Source organism: Phaseolus vulgaris, chromosome 1, assembly GCF_000499845.2.
Source record: "Phaseolus vulgaris cultivar G19833 chromosome 1, P. vulgaris v2.0, whole genome shotgun sequence".
NCBI lineage: Eukaryota > Viridiplantae > Streptophyta > Magnoliopsida > Fabales > Fabaceae > Phaseolus > Phaseolus vulgaris.
In genome coordinates, this window is record NC_023759.2 from 15747412 (window position 1) to 15766294 (window position 18883).

Below are 18883 nucleotides of genomic sequence, written 5' to 3' on the forward strand. Positions count from 1 at the left end.
TTCCACAATGTTGAAATCAATTTGCCAAATAAAATGAAGCCACTTTTTAGAAATGTTGGCTTTGCAAAAGAAGTTTGCGCAACTTGTCCTTTCCTTTCCTTTTTTCTTTCTTTTTTTATCCTTGTTTATGGTTTATTGAAATAAGATGTCCATAATTCTTGTTATGCATATTGTCATTCATTTCCAATTTTTCACAAAAAATAAAAGTTTGGGATTCAAATTAAATGAACACTTGAAATCTATGTTTGGAACTAAAATCTACTTCCACTCAAACAAATTTCTAGTTACTTTTTATACCTTCACAATTAAAAGCAAAATAATTAGAAACAAAATAAGGACTCTTAGAACACTAAGAACATATGACTCAAACACAAAGAGGTAAGAACAAAAAATTGGACACAAAATAACATTCAAAAGTGAATTGAAAGCTATTGAATAAAGAGAATGCCAAATTGAAAAATCAAGAAAGTAAAGGCTGAATTAAAATTTGCTTGAATGCAAAGGAAAGAATTTAAAGGTGCAAGAAAAGTAAAGTGCCAAATCAACTCAAAGTAAATATGCTTAAAAAACCAAAGCTTTGATAACCACATGATGTGAGTTGATTTTAGATTGTTCCATTTTGGAGGTGACACTTTACTTATGATTGATATTTTTAACAAGTATATGGTGAGACTTAGGGAAGATCCCCACTGGACACGAACTTAACCAAGTGGTTAAGTAAGTGTGAAGGTTCACTTCCAAAGACAAAGAGGAAAATCAAGATAAGGTGGTAGTGATGATGCATTGCAAAAATTGAAAGACATGAAAGGAAACAATTAAGATGGCCATGGCCACATACTAAATGGAAGAATAACATAAGAAGACAAAGGAAAAACTGAATTATAACAAGTATAGAACACAAGATTAAAGTGGCGTAATGGAAATGAAGGAAAAGGATGGAAGAAGAAAGCTTATGGTGTGAATTGAGAAGGGACACGCCACTTGGAGTATGGTTTCCTCCAAGATGAGTGTAGAGGGCCACCACTTGAGAGCACTCAAACTCACTCAAGATAAGACCTATTGCTAGAGCAAACAATCCACACACAAATTGTGCAGAGTTTTCATTCTTCTATAAATTTCAAAATGAAAAATACAAGGAGTATAACACCGTATTTATAGGAGATGGTGCCTAGGAAAACAAGAAGCAAGGGTATGGTGGGAAAACTAAAAGTTGGGCGGCCTTTAAGCATTGACTAAGGTCAATGCCACACCCTTGGCCACTTCTTCTAGAAACTAGGTAAAAAACAAGCTAAAGTGATAAGTACACCTCCCCTATTATGCTAAAGGAAACCTATTCTACTGAAATTACAAATAAAGACACTAGCTGATGCTCAACCCCAAAGGCCCGTGCTCTACTCCTCGTGATCCTCTAGGGCAGGCTAGGTGCTGAGGCATTGGCTAGAGATGAATCTTGACCTAACCCTGTGTCTTGAGTCATGCTCCTAGTCATCCTCCGGGAAGGCTGGGCTTGGTCAGTGAGCACACTCTCTTCTAGGTCCTCATCACCTAGCTTCTAGAAGAACAAGCCTAAGGTACGGTTTTGACTTTTTCAAACCTTAAAGGCAATCCCTCACACATTTACCATCCTATCCTTGCTCATCTTGTTTTCTAAGACATCCATTCCTATAAATAGGGTGCCTTACTCCATGTATTTTCATGTTGAATTTTGAAATAGAAGAAAAACTCTGCACAAATTGTGTGAGACTTATGTTCTCCTAGCTTAGGTCTTATCTTGTGAGAGTTGAGAGCTCTTCAAGTGACGACCCTCCACACTTATCTTGGAGAATCCACACTCCAAGTGGTGTGTTCTTCTCTTGTCCATCACCATAAGTTTCTTTCCTTCATCTCTTCTTGATGTGAATGTAACTACAAGAATACATGATTCTTTGACATTCTTAGGAGCAACTTGAGCTGGTCATAAATGGCACTTTACTTTAGAATTGGATCAATGTTCTAATTCAAGAACTCACCAAGACTTAGCACTAACCAAGACTCATATGGAAGTCCATATATTGTCAAATGGAATCAAAACACAAGGAATGGAAGAACACAAATGATAAACCGAACAGAAATTGGAAATGAATGAAACTGCACCGAACAGAAATAATAAAACAATGTTGGAAACAGAATTCTAATCGGTACAAATGAAAAGAAACAACAAACTAAGCTAATCTACGGAATGAAATTGAAAGAACATGAAGGAAGAACACTTATAGAAGGAGTTTGCTGGATTTTGAGAATTGGAAGAACACTTCACGCCACTTGGTTCCTTGACCCAAGATAAGTGATGGAGTGCCGCCACTTGAAGCGCACCATTGCTCACAAGATAAGGCAAAGGAAGAAGAAGACTCAAGACTCACAATTTCTCTCCAAATTTGAGTATAGTCTCTCTACTATAAAATTCCAATCTGAAAAATACAAAGACAAGCACCTTATTTATAGCCTAAGAGGTGCTGAAAATGCAAGCTAAATGAAACACAAATGCTAATTTCGGCGCCAACTACACCATGAAGGAAGTGTGACTTTCCTTCCTAGTTTGGCACCTCCTAACTCCTATCTACACTCCCCCCTAACCTCCCTTACTACTTACACCTATTTATTACATTCGCACCCCTATTCTATAAAAGAAATAAGAAGAGCCATCTTATTATACTCTTGTCCCAAAGCTCTTGCCATGCTCCTAGTAATTCTTTGGGCTTGGACCCCTTGTTGGGCTTGGGCTTCATGGGCTTGAGCATCCTCTACTTGGTTTCCATCACTTCTTCCATTGTTCCATTACACCTTTGTTCTTTATAATTGTGTTCTTGTTTTTGCTTCCTTTTTCCATTTTGGTTTGCTCCTTTACATTTGTTTCCTTTCATGAGTTTCAATTCTGCAATATGCATCATCTTCACCATATAATGTGTTTTTCCTTTTGCCTTTGGAAGTGAACCTTCACACTTAGTTAACCACTTGGTTAAGTTCATGTCTAGTGGGGATCTTCCCTAGGTCTCACCTTATATTTGCTAAAAATCCAAATTATAAACAAAGTGTCACCCTTAAAATGGATAAATCTAATATCAACTCCCATCACATCTCCCAGAAGGAAAATGAAGTATCCTCATCAAGTGGTTCCTCAACTGAGAGTGAAAAAGCAAATTTGTGGTTCATGGTGAACAATGAAAGTTCAAGCTCTGATTCGGTTAGTGATTACTCCACTAATTCAGAGAGCTATGATCAGTTACTAATTGCATTCAAAGAAACCCATGATGAAGCAAATAGATTAGCCATTATATGCAATAAATTGAAAAGTGCAAATAACATACTTGAACCTAAGGTTAAGTTACTTGAGAAAGAGTTGCATAAAGCTAAAACTGAGCTAGTTAGTCTTGAATTGACATGTTTGCATGCATATGTAAAAACCAGTGAAATTGTACAAATATGGAAAAGAAGGTTGAATACTTGCTGAAAAGCTTGTCAAATTTCACTAAGGGAAGAGAGAAGCTTGAGACTCTCTTAGGATCTCAAAATGTTGGTTTTAATAAAAATGAGTTAGGATACAATCCAGGAAGAACATGTTTTTTCTCTTTCAGCAACTTAAAATCAAAGTTTGTTCCTACTTGTTTCTATTGTATGAAATCTGGTCACACATCAAGAATGTGTAAGTGGAAGAATTACCTTGTTCCAAAAGGCTAGTCAAATGGCTTCTAAAGGAAGGTGATAATTTGACTGGACCCAACACTAAAGGGTACCATATATATATATATATATTTGATGTTTATTTTGCAGACAAGCAGTAGAAAACCAAACCAGTGGTATTTGGACAGTGGCTGCTCAAAACATATGACTGGTAATCTTGCACAATTCACTGATTTGAAGCTTAAAGCAGAAAGGCATGTGACCTTTGGGGACAACAATCGTGGAAGAATCCTTGGAAGAAGAAATGTTGGAACCAAAGGATCAACTTTAATAGAGAATGTACTATATGTGGAAGGATTGAAACACAATCTTCTAAGCATAAGCCAATTGTGTGACAAGGGCTACCATATCAACTTTGAAACCAACAAGTGCATAATATCAAATGAGGCTTCTGGTAAGGTGTTGTGCACAGGTAAAAGGGTAAATAACATCTATCTTCTAGATATCATGCATAAGTGCTCTGAAATGAATGTCTTTTATCAAAGGATAATGAGTCTTGGCTATGGCATAGGAGGTTAATCCACATCCATACAAATCATTTAAAAAAATTGAAATCCAAGGAACTTGTTTCTGGTTTACCAAACATTAAATTTCAAGATAACAGATTGTGTGATGCATGTGTGAAGGGTAAGCAAGAACATCTTTTAAATCAAAGGACATGATTTCTATAAGTAAATCTTTGGATGTTTTACCTATGGATCTGTTTGAGCCATCTAGAAATGCTAGCTTAGTTGGAAATTGTTATGCTTTGGTAATTGTGGATGATTTTTCAAGATACACTTGGATTCTCTTTCTTGTATCTAAAAATGATGCTTATAAGGCTTTCAAGAAATTGGCTAAAATACTGTAGAATGAAAATGGTTACTACATAAAGTCTATTCGTAGTGATCTTGAGGGAGTATTTCAAAATGCTAAGTTTGATAGATTTTGTGAAAAACATGGGATCATGCATAACTATTTAGCTTCTAGGACTCCCCAACAAAACGATGTTGTTGAAAGGAAAAATAGATCACTTGAGGAGATAGCTAGGACCATGTTAAATGAATCTAATCTACCAAAATATTTCTTGGCAGATGCAGTACACATTGATTTCTGTGTGCTAAACAGAACATTAATTAGACCAATTCTTAAGAAAACTTCCTATGAACTCTATAGAGCTAGAAAACCTAATATTAGCCATCTTAGAGTCTTTGGGTGCAAATGCTTTATTCTGAATAATGAGAAAGATAATTTGGGCAAATTAGATCCTAAATCTGATGAAGGTCTACATATTGGTTATGCTATTAATGATCATGCTTATCGGGTTTACAATAGAAGATTGTTAACTGTAGAGGAATCCATGCATGTTGTGTTTGATGAATCTGATAACTACCTACCTAAACCTGTTGTGAATGAACTTGAAGTAGATGATTTAAGAATTGTACTTCAAAAGAATAAGTTGATTGATTTAGATGCAACTGATTCATGTGCCGTCGAAGAACCTGTTGTTTCTGCAGATTTTCCTAAAGAGTGGAAAACTCCTAAAGACTTAACACTTGAGAATGTGATCGATAACATTGAGAGAGGGGTCTCAACCAGAAAGTCTCTAAACAATTTGTGTGAGACAATGACATTTGTTTCACAAGTGGAGCCTAAGAATTTGAAAGAAGCTCTACAAGACAACAACTGGATTTTGACTATGCAGTAAGAGCTAAATCAGTTTACAAGGAATGAAGTATGGTATCTAGTTCAAAAAACATCCGAGACGAATATCATAGGGACTAAGTGGGTTTACAAAAACAAAATGGATGAGCATGGGGTAATCACAAGGAACAAAGTAAGGCTGGTTGTCAAGGGTTATAACCAATAAAAGGGAATAGATTATGATGAGACATATGCACCAATGGCAAGACTTGAAGCTATCAAACTTCTTTTAGGCTTCTCAGGAATAAATGGATTCAAGCTATCCTAAATGGATGTAAAGTGTGTATTCCTAAATGGTTATATAAATGAAGAAGTCTTTGTATCACAGGCCTCAGGATTTGAGCACTATAAATTCCTTGAACATGTATTCAAGTTCAAAAAGGAACTCTATGGACTCAAACAAGCTCTTAGGAAATGGTATGAGAGATTGAGTGACTTTATGTTGTCTCAAGGCTATAACCGTGGTACTTCTGAAAACACATTGTTCATTAAGAAAAAGAGTGAAGACATCATATTTGTACAGGTATATGTGGATGATATCATTCTCGGTTCTACAAATGAAGGACTATGTGAAGCATTTGTAGAAGTGATGAAGAGTGAATTTGAAATGTCTATGATGGGGGGAGTTGAACTATTTTCTAGGTTTACAAGTCAAACAACTAAAGAATGAAATTTTTATAAATCAAGTCAAATATTGCAAGGACTTGCTGAGAAAGTTTGAGATGGACTAGTGCAAGGCAATCAACACACCAATATCTACAAGTTGTCACCTTGACCAAGACCCTACTCGAAAATCTGTTGATCAAACCAAATATAGAGGTTTAATAGGTTCTTTGTTGTATTTAACAGCTAGTAGATCTGATATCATGTTTGTTATATATATGTGTGCTAGGTTCCAATCTGATCCGAAGGATTCACACTTCAATGTTGCTAAAAGGATTCTGAAATACTTACAAGGAACCAAAGAAGTTGGCCTATGGTATCTATGTAATGTATCTCTAAACTTAACTGGTTTTTCTGATCCAGACTTTGCATGTTTCAAAATTGATAGGAAAAGCACAAGTGGAACTTCCCATATGCTTGGGTCAAGGTTAATCTCTTGGCATTGCAAAAAACAAACATGTGTTGCTCTTTCAACAACAAAGGCATAATACATTGCAGTTGAAAGTTGTTGTGCTCAAACCTTATGGTTAAAACAATAGCTAAGTGATTTTGATATCATGCTAAGTAGACACTACTACATATATGATAATTAGTAACATAAAATAAATGTTACTAAGTCAAGAAAAATGTTACTAATAAGATTTAGTAACATTTTATCAAATGTAGCATATATTCTATGTAACTAAAGACTTTTTAGTAATATTTTTACATTTCAATAGATACATTTATAAAAATGTCTCTAAATATTTTTTTAACATTTATTTAATAAAAAAATAACATTTTAAAAATGTTACCAAATTATTTTTAGTAATGTTTATTTAATAAAAAGTAACACTAAAAATGTTACTACAAATATTAACTTTTTTTAATATAGAGGTGACATTTTAAAAATATTATTAAATCATTTTAGTAATATTTATTTTAAAGTAATATTATCAAAATATTACTAATTATATTTTAGCAATTTTTTTAATAAAAAGTTGACATTTTAAAAATATTATTAAATCTTTTTAGTAATTTTTTTTAATAAAACAGTAACATTATAAAAATGTTACTAAAATTTTTAGTAATTTTTTAATAAAAAAGTAACATTTTAAAAATTTATTAAATTTTTTAGTTATATTTTTTTTAGAAAGAGAGTAACATTATAAAATTGTTACTTAAAATCTTTAGTAACCTTTTTAATAAAGAAGTGACGTTTAAAATATGTTACTAAATTTTTTAATAATGCTTGATAACTTTAAATTTCCAATGAGTGCATACGTGTCCTCTCAAGTATCTCCTTCAGTTCTTTTCTTATTAGTATATGAATTTTGTTTAGTTTCCTATAGGCTAAAGGTCTTTAGTTTATGTTTTGAATTCAAAAAAGTTATGGGAAATTTCGCCCTTTAAGTTTATTCATCCAATTTAATTCAGTTCAGTTTATTTATCAGTAACTTAATCCAAACTTCTAAAAACAGAAAATGTAAAAGGAAAGAAACCAATATAACTAGAAGTGTGGAACTTTTATTTTATCTTTGAAAACTAAGCAAAAATTTTCCCCTGCACACAATGAGAATCTTTAAGATCCATGAGCAAAGATATAAACAAAAGAAATTGAGAAGCAAAGCTGAAAACAGGAGAAACCACTTGACCATGGGGTCATCAACTTCTATTGATTGAAGGATCAATACTCAATGATAATAGAAAAAGGAACTTTTAATAATGTCAATAAATCTAAGCAAAATATTGTGTGTGACTCAAATAACATGAACATAATGGGGTCTTTATGTTCTGAATTATTCAAGGGTTATGAATACAAAATTGAGTAACAAAGCTGATAATAGGAGAAAGCACTAGGTAATGGGGTCATCAACTTCGCTTGATCTAAGGGATCAATATTCAATAAAAATTGAAAAAAAAAAGTTTCCTTTAATGTCAAACGTCTCTGTCATGGGATATCTAAACCATGGTACGAGCTCAAGTCATAGAGCAAGGAGATTGCTCTAAGTTCAAAGCCAGCATACCTCATTTAATGGAATGCAGATCAAATAACAGAGACAATCAGCAAGAAAATGGATATCTCCTTTAGGATTCCTGAATCAGGTAACTAATACCGTGTATCTCAGCAGGAAAAAATAAGGAAATAACAATCTAACAGTAATTGGTAGCAAGCTACCAATCCAGAGCCACAGGGCCTCTACAATTCACGTTTACAGTGAATCCACTTCTAACAGAATCCTCCCTCCTCTCTCTCTCCTCTAACCGCCTATATCTATTACTAATGCTTATACCCCTTATATCCTCCATACATATCAAGCCTGATTCAGGGTCACGTCATTCCTCTTGACCCCTCTCTTATTCTTCCTCACATACACTCTCCAAATCTTGGGCTTAGGACCATATTCCTGGCCCAGTTGTACCTCAGCATTTCTATCAATGCCACCCGCATCAGGAATGACCTTGTCCTCAAGGTTAAATTCTGGAAATTGACCTCTCAACACAGCATTGTCCTCCCATGTGACATCATCAATAGATTTATTCTTCCATTGGATCAAACTTTGAGGAATGGAAACTCCTTCCTGAACTGTTACTCTGAAGCCCAAAACCTTTACTGGATATACCTCTTCTTCAGCAACAACCTCTAATTCTTTAGGCAATTCTCCCAGGATATGGTAGTTCCCAACTGCCTTCTTTAATAAAGATATGTGAAAAACAGGATGGATTTTGGAGTAGTCAGGTAGTTGAAGCTTATAAGCAACTTCTCCAACCTTCTCAATGATCTTGAAAGGACCATAAAAACGTGCTGCAAGTTTCTGATTTATCCTTCGGACAACTGATTGTTGCCTATGGGGCCTCAATTTTAAAAACACCCATTCACCAATCTCGAACTGCAAATCCCTCCTCTTCTTATTGGCATACACTGTCATTTGCTGCTGGGCTTTGAACAAGTGCTTCTTAAGTTGATCCAAAGCCTCATCTCTGTCTTTTAACTCCAAAGCAACTGCAGCTACCTTTGTTTCATTGCTCAAGTATCGCAGCAATTTAGGAGGTTGTCTCCCGTACACAACTTCAAAAGGGGACTTACCTATAGACACATGATAAGTAGTGTTGTACCAATATTCAGCCCATGGCACCCAATAGGCCCAAGTCTTGGGTTGATCAGCCGCAAAACACCGAAGATAGCTTTCAAGACACGTATTGATAACCTCGGTTTGCCCATCTGTTTCGGGATGATAGGCGGAGCTCATTTTGAGTGTCGTACCCTGCAATTTGAACAATTCCCTCCAGAAATGGCTCACAAATAAGGGATCTCTATCACTTACAATGGAACTAGGAATTCCATGAAGTCGCACCACCTCCTTAACAAAGACTTCTGCCACAGACTTGGCAGTATAAGGAATCTTCAATAAGATAAAATGACTATACTTGGATAGTCTGTCTACCACCACAAAAACCGCTTCAAAACCTCTGGATTTAGGCAAGCCAGTCACAAAGTCCATGGAAATATCCTCCCATACAGCATTGGGAATAGGTAGAGGTTGTAAAAAAACCCCTGGAGTAGTTGCATCATATTTCTGTCTTTGGCACACATCACATGCTCGTACATAATCCCGGATGGATTTCTGCATTCCCACCCAGTAAAGATTCTCTGCAATACGCCTATAAGTCCTCAAAAATCCAGAATGGCCGCCCATAGGAGTTTCATGAAATTCTTTCAACAATGAAGGAATAGAGGGAGATTTAGCACCCAATACCAAACGGCCCTGGTACAATAAAACCCCTTGCTGCACACTATAACCCGGTTTAGCCATAGGATCTTTTATCACCTCCGCCATTACCTTCTGAACAGATTCATCATTCCTCACTTTTTGTAGTAGCTGATTACTCCCTAACCATATAGGAGTGTGCACCAGTGCAGAAAATGCACCCTCATCATAGCAACGAGACAAGGCATCAGCAGCTTTGTTTTCGAAACCCGGTTTATAACACACTTCAAATTGATAGCCTAACAACTTTGCCAACCAGCACTGTTGGTCAGGAGAGGAAATCCGCTGCTGTAAAAAATGCTTCAAACTCCTATGATCAGTGTACACAACAAACTCCTTGCCCAATAAATAATGCCTCCAATGTTGAATGGCAAGGACTAAAGCCATCAACTCCTTTTCATAAGTAGTTTTCATCAAGTTGTTGTCAGACAAAGCTTTGCTAAAATAAGCAATTGGTTGTCTGTTTTGCATCAACACAACACCTACTCCTCTCCCAGCAGCATCGCATTCAATTTCAAAGGGCACAGAGAAATTAGGCAGCAAAAGAACAGGAGATGTTGTCATAATTTTCTTTAACCTCTCAAAAGCTTCCTTAGCAGCCATACCCCAATTGAAACCATCTTTCTTTGTCAATTCGGTCAGAGGTTTGGCAATCTTGCCATAATCCTTGACGAACTTCCTGTAGTATCCAGTCAAACCCAAAAACCCACGCACTCCTTTAACATTCTTAGGTTCAGGCCACTCCAAGATGCATCTAACCTTTTTCTGGATTCACAGAAACCCCTGCACCAGAAATTATATGACCCAAGTAATCTACTTGCAAACATCCAAATTTACACTTAGCCATGTTAGCAACAAAACACTGATCCACTAACACCTGTAGCACTTGTTGAAGTTGTTGTATGTGCTCCTTTTCATCCTTGCTGTACACCAATATGTCATCGAAAAATACCAACACAAACTTTCTAAGAAATGGCCTAAAAATGTCGTTCATTGTGGCCTGAAAAGTGGCTGGTGCGTTCATCAATCCAAAAGGCATCACAAGATATTCGTAATGACCATTGTGAGTCCTAAACGCAGTTTTGTGCACATCATTCTCATGCACACGTATCTGATGATACCCTGATTTTAAATCAATCTTCGAAAAAATTGTTGACCCATGTAATTCATCCAACAATTCATCCACAATGGGTATAGGATATTTATCCGGGATAGTTACTTTATTGAGAGCTCTATAATCCACACACATCCGCCATGTTTGATCCTTCTTCTTGACCAAAATGACGGGGCTAGAGAACGTGCTCATACTGGGCTGAACAACCCCTGCCTGCAACAGTTCCGCTACTTGTCTCTCAATTTCAGATTTTTGGTGGTGAGGGTATTTGTATGGCCGCACATTGACTGGACCACAATTAGGTAACAAATTGATTCTATGCACCTGATCTCTTACTGGAGGTAGTGTTAACTTGTCTGTAAACACTGCAGGAAACCGCTCCAATACTTCCCGCACACTGTTTTGACCCAATTCCATTACATGCTGCTTCTCTTCCAATTGAGTCCACCACCCTTCACCATTCCAGTCCCGCTCTTGGCCTGTCAAGAAGGAATTGAGACAGCCATGTCGAACCTGTCCTTTTCCTTGACCCTGTAATGTTACCAGCTCCCCATTATGCCAAAACTGCATAGATAAATTTTTCCATTCCATTACCACTTTCCCCAATGTGCTCAACCATGATATACCGAGAACCACATCTAACCCTCCTAATTCCAACACCAGAGCATCTATTACAAAGAGCCTAGACCCCAGAAAAAGCTTAATTCATTTACACGTGCCTTCGGACATAACCCGATGGCCATCCCCAAGCTTGATTCTCTTAACAGTAGTAGGGCTTACTGGTAGTCCCAAGGCGGAGGTCAATTCAGGTGAAATAAAATTGTGGCTAGCTCCACTATCGACCAACACCTCCACAACCACATCAGCTAATTGTGCCTCCAACTTCATGGTATTATATTCTCCCATCTTTCCCAAAACCCCAATAATTTTGCACTCCGCCTCTGGTTCTTCCTCCTCCTCGGCATCTTCTACCTCCAACGCTACTATTTCTCCGTCTTCATTCACTGTTTCTCCTTCCCCCAATATCAACACACGTAGGGAGCGTTCAGGACATTTGTGCAAGGTTGGGTGATACTTACCACCGCACTTAAAACAAAGCCCCTTTGCTCGCCGTTCCTCCATCTCCTCACTTCGCACTCCCCGCCACCGTTCCGAAGCTCTACCGCGGCGGTCGCCGTCGCTCTTCCGTCCCGTCGAGCTCAGCGATGAAGTTGGGTTCGCGTTCGACCCAAAAGAGCTCCCTGTTTTTGCCGGGTTGGGCCAACTTAAGTTTCCGGGTCTATTCATGTCCTTCTGGGTCGGGTTAAACCCACTACTGAACTTAAGCCCACTTTCTTCTCTTCGGCCCACAAACCTTTTCCCCACAGCTTTTTCACCCTCGGCATCGTCTTCCTTAATCTCCTCCTCAACATCCTTAGCCATCCTCATCATCTGCATCCGATTAGAAGGATTCAGAGTTCTCACCCTTCGCCGGATTGGAGGTTTCAACCCACTCATGAAGTATCCTAAGTATTGCTCCTCCGGCAATCGACCCACCTGCGAGGAAAGCAATTCAAATGCTTCAACAAACTCTTCAACTCTTCCAGTTTGACGGAGCGTGGATAATTCTTCAAACGGGTTTTCCAATCTCCGGCCACCGTAACGTGCGATCAATGCCCTTTTGAGTTTTTCCCATGATAGCTGATCTTCCGTCTCCATCAGTAAATTGAACCAATGGATCGTGGGACCTTCCATGCTCAAACGTGAAAGCTTCACCCGCATATCCTCCGGTGTGTTCTGGACATCGAAATATATTTCCGCACGAGTTATCCAAGCCACTGGATCTTCGCCATCGAACAGTGGAAGCTTCACCTTCTTCCCGGCGAGTCGAGACTCACTCGAAGGCGAATCACCACTCGAGTTTCCACTCGATGCCTCTCCTTCTCTATTTCCCTCCTTCAGTTTGCTTAGTTTCGCGAGAACTAGACTCTGCTGCTGCATCTGTTCGGACTGAAGCTGCATCTGTCGAACCAATGCGTCGAGCGTGGAGGTAACATGTCCCACTTGGGTCTCCAAAGCGTCAATCCGATCACCCATCTTAGGCGTAGGTGGCTTCCTTGGCATCGACGGTCTTCTCCGGGCTGGGTCTTTATCCGGCAGGTCGGACCAATTTAATGGAATGCAGATCAAATAACAGAGACAATCAGCAAGAAAATGGATATCTCCTTTAGGATTCCTGAATCAGGTAACTAATACCGTGTATCTCAGCAGGAAAAAATAAGGAAATAACAATCTAACAGTAATTGGTAGCAAGCTACCAATCCAGAGCCACAGGGCCTCTACAATTCACGTTTACAGTGAATCCACTTCTAACAGAATCCTCCCTCCTCTCTCTCTCCTCTAACCACCTATATATATTACTAATGCTTATACCCCTTATATCCTCCATACATATCAAGCCTGATTCAGGGCCACGTCATTCCTCTTGACCCCTCTCTTATTCTTCCTCACATACACTCTCCAAATCTTGGGCTTAGGACCATGTTCCTGACCCAGTTGTACCTCAGCATTTCTATCATCATTGTTGCAAGAAAACTCCCACAACATACCTAATCATAGTCACATCATATGTACATGTTAAACTACGGGATAACCATTATCTCATACTTAAGAATAATCAACAGAAGTTCAATTTCAATAAAATGCCAAAAATCAGAGTAATTACAGTTTTAAATAAAACACTTTCCAATGCAAAAATCACAATTCACACAAAAGAAAATCATATTAAACATTAAATATCAAACTTGAGTACTCAAACTTACCAAAGTATTATCCTTGCAAGTTGAGTACATTCTTGCAGGTTTTGTTCATAACATTTTAAGCAATCTGTATGGTTCAAAGTTGTGTGTTCAATAAATATTCTGTAAAGCAATCATTTACCTTATTCTAGTGTTTCTGTGAACAAGTGATGAAAAATTATCATATGACACATAAGTGGGGAAGCTGGTGTGATACTAACATATACAACATGACAACTAAGATATACTAAGATGGTATCTATGATTTATTTCTAGATTGAATATAAATATATTTTCTAATTATAATTTTTTGAAACCTATTGGTCTATTGAGATTTTCTAACACATAGTAGATTCTATCCTAGAATATTCAGATCTTCATCTAAACAAACAATTCCTTGGCTTTTATAGGTCTCAGCTTGATCTCAAAAGGCATAACCTTCATTAACCAGTGTAATGCTTTATATTAGGAGTGAACGACTAGCGCGAAAGCTCTTTTCTTCCTGATTTCCCGCCAAGCTAATAATATAGTACAGTTTGGGATCAAGTAGGTGCATACTGCTTGCTACAATTTGGTCCATGCTAAAACAAGAAAAATCTGGTTACCTAATCATGAACTTTAATTCATCCCATCAATTTTAGTTTCCCTTCTCTTTTTCTTCTTAGTTTGGCTGTTCTATTGAAATAAAGTTATTTTGCTTGATTCAAATATCATAAATAAGAGACTCAATCAATATTAAATTACTTAAAATAAAATAAAAAGACTTAGACTTATACAATTTCACGCTTTAAAGGGCTTTTTATGAACCTACTTTTTTTTAAGAAAAATTGTTAATTAACAAATGACTTCAAATAATTAAAATTTATCAATTTTTTGAATTTCACTTACTCTTTCGACATTCTCTGAATCAATATTTCTTTCTTTATAATTACTTTCAAATTCCTGCCTGTAATAATGATCATTATTAACCAATAATTCAAAGCAACAAAAATAGAAATATATTCAAGTAGAACTATATTTCTCTCTTTCTCCAAATGTAAGGTCTTTCTTTGCTTTTCTCTTTTTGCTTTTAGGAATGGCTTTTTTCTACATTAAAGTAAACAAAATGTAATGGGTAATATCTAATTCAATAATAAGTTTAATGTAAAATTTATATTATATATCTCAACAATAACTTCTTCTTGTAGATCTTGGGTCATTACTCTTGTAATACAACTTTGCAATTGAGTGGAAGGAGATTTGATGTTGTTTAGAAGTTCAACTTTCCTTTCTTCTACTTGCTCTTTTAGATTGACTTCCATATCCTCTTTTATTTTTTTCCTTTATCCTTTGAAGCTCAACTTCCATCTCCTCTTGCATTTTTTTCTTTTATCCCTTGAAGCTCAACTTGGACATTTTTTTGAACTTCATCAACTAATCTTTGTATCTCAATTTGAGATTTTGATCCAAATAAGTCTGTATATATCAATGTCGCTCTTTTACAAAGACTTGGAAAAATACATCATCTGAAGTTGAACTTTTATCTCGTTCTTCTAAACTAGAAGCAACTGCATCCTCAAGCTTTGACTAAATAATTATGAATAAAAGAAGTATAATTATGAATAATCAACATGTCTTTATTGAAAAACAGCAAAGGAAAACAGAAAATAAACAATACCAGCCAGCCCCAAACTCACAGTCATAGCCACACTTCAAAATGGCCAAATGTTCTGACTGCATAACATGTAAGTTCTAGAATTTTAAAAAATTTGTCCCTCCCCCAATTTGCAAGAAAACTGTTGATGAAGTTTGGTCTCTGATCCAAAAAAGCCAACCAAAGCAGCACAATGAGGCTAATAATAGCCTTGACAAGAATGAAACACTCCAAAAGCAACCCACATTTGGAGAAATTACTCTGGAGGAATTCCTAGTAAAAGTTGGGGTGTACGAGAATCAACACTATTCACTACTATATAATTTTGGTAACATTCCAAGCAATGTACCATTTAATACAAGTTATATAATAATAAGAACTACTGGATCTAATGTGCCTAGTACTAGATTTGAACAACATCCAATGCTGCCACAGAATAACACGTTAGTTTTAAGGAATCTCACTACTGCAAGTACTACTCATTCTCAAAACTTGGGAGAATCAAGTGTGAAGGGTAAGAAAAGGATAATTAATGGTCCTCCTAAAGTGGTAATAGAGAGAAGGCAGCGCAAAATGCTGAAGAATAAAAAATCTGCAGCACGATCTCAAGCAAGAAGGTTTTTTAGTCATCATAAGCTACTCTTTCTTATACATCTGATTCATATGTTTGCTACTTATTAATTAATCACCTAGTATACTAATATTCCATCTAATTAAATCCCAACAAATTGGTGAAGGTATATGTAAGTTCTAGAATTTTAAAAAAATATGTACATACATCATTGACAACTACTAAACTGTATAAAAAAATTGCATAGCATCTACTATAAACCTAGAGATAATGATTTAGATTACATACAATAATTTTTTTTTTCCTCACACAGGGCTTATATGTCATGATGAACATTTCTGCACGAGATGGCTCTCTTCCATTAGTATTTTTCAGTGCCTATCACATAAAAGAAAAAAAATATTATCAAAAGACAAATAAAACCATTAATACACTAATTATGCAATTGGCCTAAACTCTTCGTATCGTATTTTAGTTTTTGTGGTATGAACAATTATAAATTTTGCTCTACTTGTTTTGTTATTCTCACTACAAACGTTTATAATAAAATCATGAAAAGAGTAAAGATAAAAATCAACCAAAGTATAAGTACAAATAATCATATAATAAAATATAAATAATAAAATGACCTTGGCTATCTCAGATTTCCAAAATTTAACAAGAATTTTTCACTGATCAAGAGGAATACTCAAGGGACAATTCTTTATGTTGTAATCATTTCTCATATTTGGAAAAAAATATTTTGCCTTCAATCGACATTTATGGTTCCTCCAACTTGAGAATATGCTTCCTAAAACTCACTTTTTGGCACGTTCTTCAATATCAAATTTTGACTGCATCTCATCAATTAATAAATATTAGAATTTAAGTATTATATATAATTAAAGATAAAAAGTTAGAGAAGTACCAAGATTGTTTTCCACATGTAATCCCTACGATCTTTTAGTCCTTTCCAAGTAGCAAAAGTCAGAGGAGCAAGGTGTGCATTCCAAGCTAATGTCCCTAAATAATTACTCAATGTAGCTCGATAAGTGATGGAGATCAAGCTCAAGTGGACATGGAGGCCAATCATCAAGAGCAAGAAGAGGTTGAGGCTTAAATGGAGGACGCCCATGGAGGTCAAAGCCCACCTCAAAGGCTTACAAGAAGCATGTTCAAAGCTTTAGGAGCTAATGGACGTTTATTTTCTCTTTTTGTAATTTCTTTGTTTGAAGGTGCTTAGAGGGAAACATTAGAAACCTCTTTTGTTAAAGCATCTTTAGGTCTTTAGTTAGGATTCTTAGGGGGGGTGCGTTAGTAGATAGGTGTAGGAGTAATAGGGAGGTGCCAAAGTGAGAGAGAAGGTCACACCTTCCTCATGACTATAGTTGGCGCCACTTTCATTTGTATTTGGGGGGAATTTTGAATTCATTTAGCTTTGCATTTCAGCACCTCTAGGCTATAAATTAAGGTGCTGCCTTTGTATTTTTCAGATTTGAATTTTGATTAGAGAAACTATACTCAATTTTTGAGAGAGCATTGGAGATCTTTGTGCCTTCCTCACTAGTCTTATCTTGAGAGTTCAATGGTTACCTCAAGTGGCGGCTTGCACACTCATCTTGGAGTCACCATCCTCTAAGTGGCGTGATCATCCAACCATTCCTCCATCTTCATGAGCTTTCTCTTCTCCTTCCTTCCTTCTCTTTTTATGTTCATATCTTAGCTTGTGTTCTTGCCTTTTTTTTGGTTCGGCTTTTTCAATTTTCAGCTGGTTGTTCTTCTTTTGTTTGATTTTGGTTCGGTGCTTTTAAGTTTCCAGCATTTCTATTCGGTAATCTTACCTTTTGTTCCATTTTAATCGGTTCAATTTGATAATACATGGAACTTCCATATGAGTTTGAGTTTTGGTACTAGTCTTGGTGAGTTCTTGTTCATAGAACCTTGATCCAATTCTATGATAAAGTGCCTATCTCATATCCAACTCAAGATGATTCCTAAGAATGTCAAGAATCATTCATATTGTGCTTTTGGAATCATATCAATAAGTACCAACAAGTTGGCCAAGAGCATCAAGTTTAACCGGTAAACAATCTTCATATTTCAAGCCATGAGTCTTGAGACATTTGGTAGGGCCTCTTTTTCTTTTACTAGTAAACCCTGTTAATAATGTATAAAATTAAAAAATTAGTACATTGCCTACTAGACATATACAATAACATATTACATATTTGAATAAACATATATAAATAACTAACCAATGTGGTGGACTGAAGTTTGACTAGGTCTTGATGCGGTTTCTTCCAACCCATCAAGTATTTCAATCATAGAACCACATGAAAATGACACTTTATAGTTATTCACCAGCAAAGGTGGCTTTTCTTTCTCAGCACTAGTCATAAAATTATAAAATTAATTCCACAACAAATTGTACATAGAAAAACACACAAAAACTACATTTAAAAACATTAATATCATGTTCAATGATTATCCATTACACTTGTATCAACTGTTGTTCCAGGTACATCATCCCTAAACCAACTAACATGCTCACCTTCATCTTCATCAATCATAGGTTGATGAAAAAAAGCACTTTCTAATTTATCTCCCAAGTAGTTTTCTATATAATCATTCTCTAAATCTCCATGTACATCAAACAAATCTCCAGGGGTGGTTTTAGTGACAACTTGCCAATTATCAGTTGGATCTTCTGTGTAATATACTTGCTTTACTTGAGTTGCAAATACAAAAGGGTCACTTTAGTAAATCAAATTTCCAAAATTTACTAGTGTTAACCCAAAATGATCTTCGTTACTCTCAAACCAATCACATTTAAAAAATATGGATATTGTCTTACTGACAAATGACTTGATGAGTTCACAATTAAACAACACATAACGGTGATTTGCTCCCACTCAAGATGTTCCAAACTAGTCATCATTCCATTCCCTATTGGACCATCTAAATTCCTTGGCAGCTTGTTGAACTTTGTTTGGACAT

The 18883-nt window shown here is 36.2% G+C and overlaps 3 protein-coding genes across 3 annotated transcripts; 2 read left to right on the forward strand and 1 right to left on the reverse strand.

Annotated features, from left to right (window-relative positions):
- Nucleotides 1–3082: 3082 nt before the first annotated feature.
- Nucleotides 3083–5404, forward strand: LOC137815590 (uncharacterized). The gene is made up of 3 exons (XM_068618705.1): nt 3083–3400; nt 3808–4137; nt 4568–5404. Exons 1-3 carry the CDS (start codon nt 3083–3085, stop codon nt 5402–5404), a joined length of 1485 nt encoding a protein of 494 aa, XP_068474806.1.
- Nucleotides 5405–10700: 5296 nt separating this feature from the next.
- Nucleotides 10701–13451, reverse strand: LOC137813675 (uncharacterized). The gene has a single exon (XM_068616055.1). The coding sequence runs from the start codon at nt 13027–13029 to the stop codon at nt 11632–11634; it is 1398 nt and encodes a 465-aa protein (XP_068472156.1). The 5' UTR covers nt 13030–13451; the 3' UTR covers nt 10701–11631.
- A 1948-nt stretch (nt 13452–15399) lies between these two features.
- On the forward strand, nt 15400–17006 carry LOC137815591 (ABSCISIC ACID-INSENSITIVE 5-like protein 1). Its single transcript, XM_068618706.1, has 3 exons — nt 15400–15427; nt 15491–15953; nt 16931–17006. The coding sequence occupies exons 1-3, from the start codon at nt 15400–15402 to the stop codon at nt 17004–17006; spliced, it is 567 nt and encodes a 188-aa protein (XP_068474807.1).
- The last annotated feature ends 1877 nt before the right edge of the window (nt 17007–18883 follow it).

Excerpts from the sequence above, each read along its gene's own strand:
- LOC137815590 (XM_068618705.1), top strand. The coding sequence starts at position 3,083 with ATGGATAAATCTAATATCAACTCCCATCACATCTCCCAGAAGGAAAAT. Across the intron at positions 3,401-3,807 it reads ATAAAGCTAAAACTGAGCTA|ACAAGCAGTAGAAAACCAAA; the intron begins GTTAGTCTTGAA and ends TTTATTTTGCAG. Across the intron at positions 4,138-4,567 it reads TGTTGTGCACAGGTAAAAGG|AATGAAAATGGTTACTACAT; the intron begins GTAAATAACATC and ends AAAATACTGTAG.
- LOC137813675 (XM_068616055.1), bottom strand. The coding sequence starts at position 13,029 with ATGCCAAGGAAGCCACCTACGCCTAAGATGGGTGATCGGATTGACGCT.
- LOC137815591 (XM_068618706.1), top strand. The coding sequence starts at position 15,400 with ATGGCCAAATGTTCTGACTGCATAACAT. Across the intron at positions 15,428-15,490 it reads ATGTTCTGACTGCATAACAT|TTTGGTCTCTGATCCAAAAA; the intron begins GTAAGTTCTAGA and ends CTGTTGATGAAG. Across the intron at positions 15,954-16,930 it reads GCACGATCTCAAGCAAGAAG|CTCGATAAGTGATGGAGATC; the intron begins GTTTTTTAGTCA and ends TACTCAATGTAG.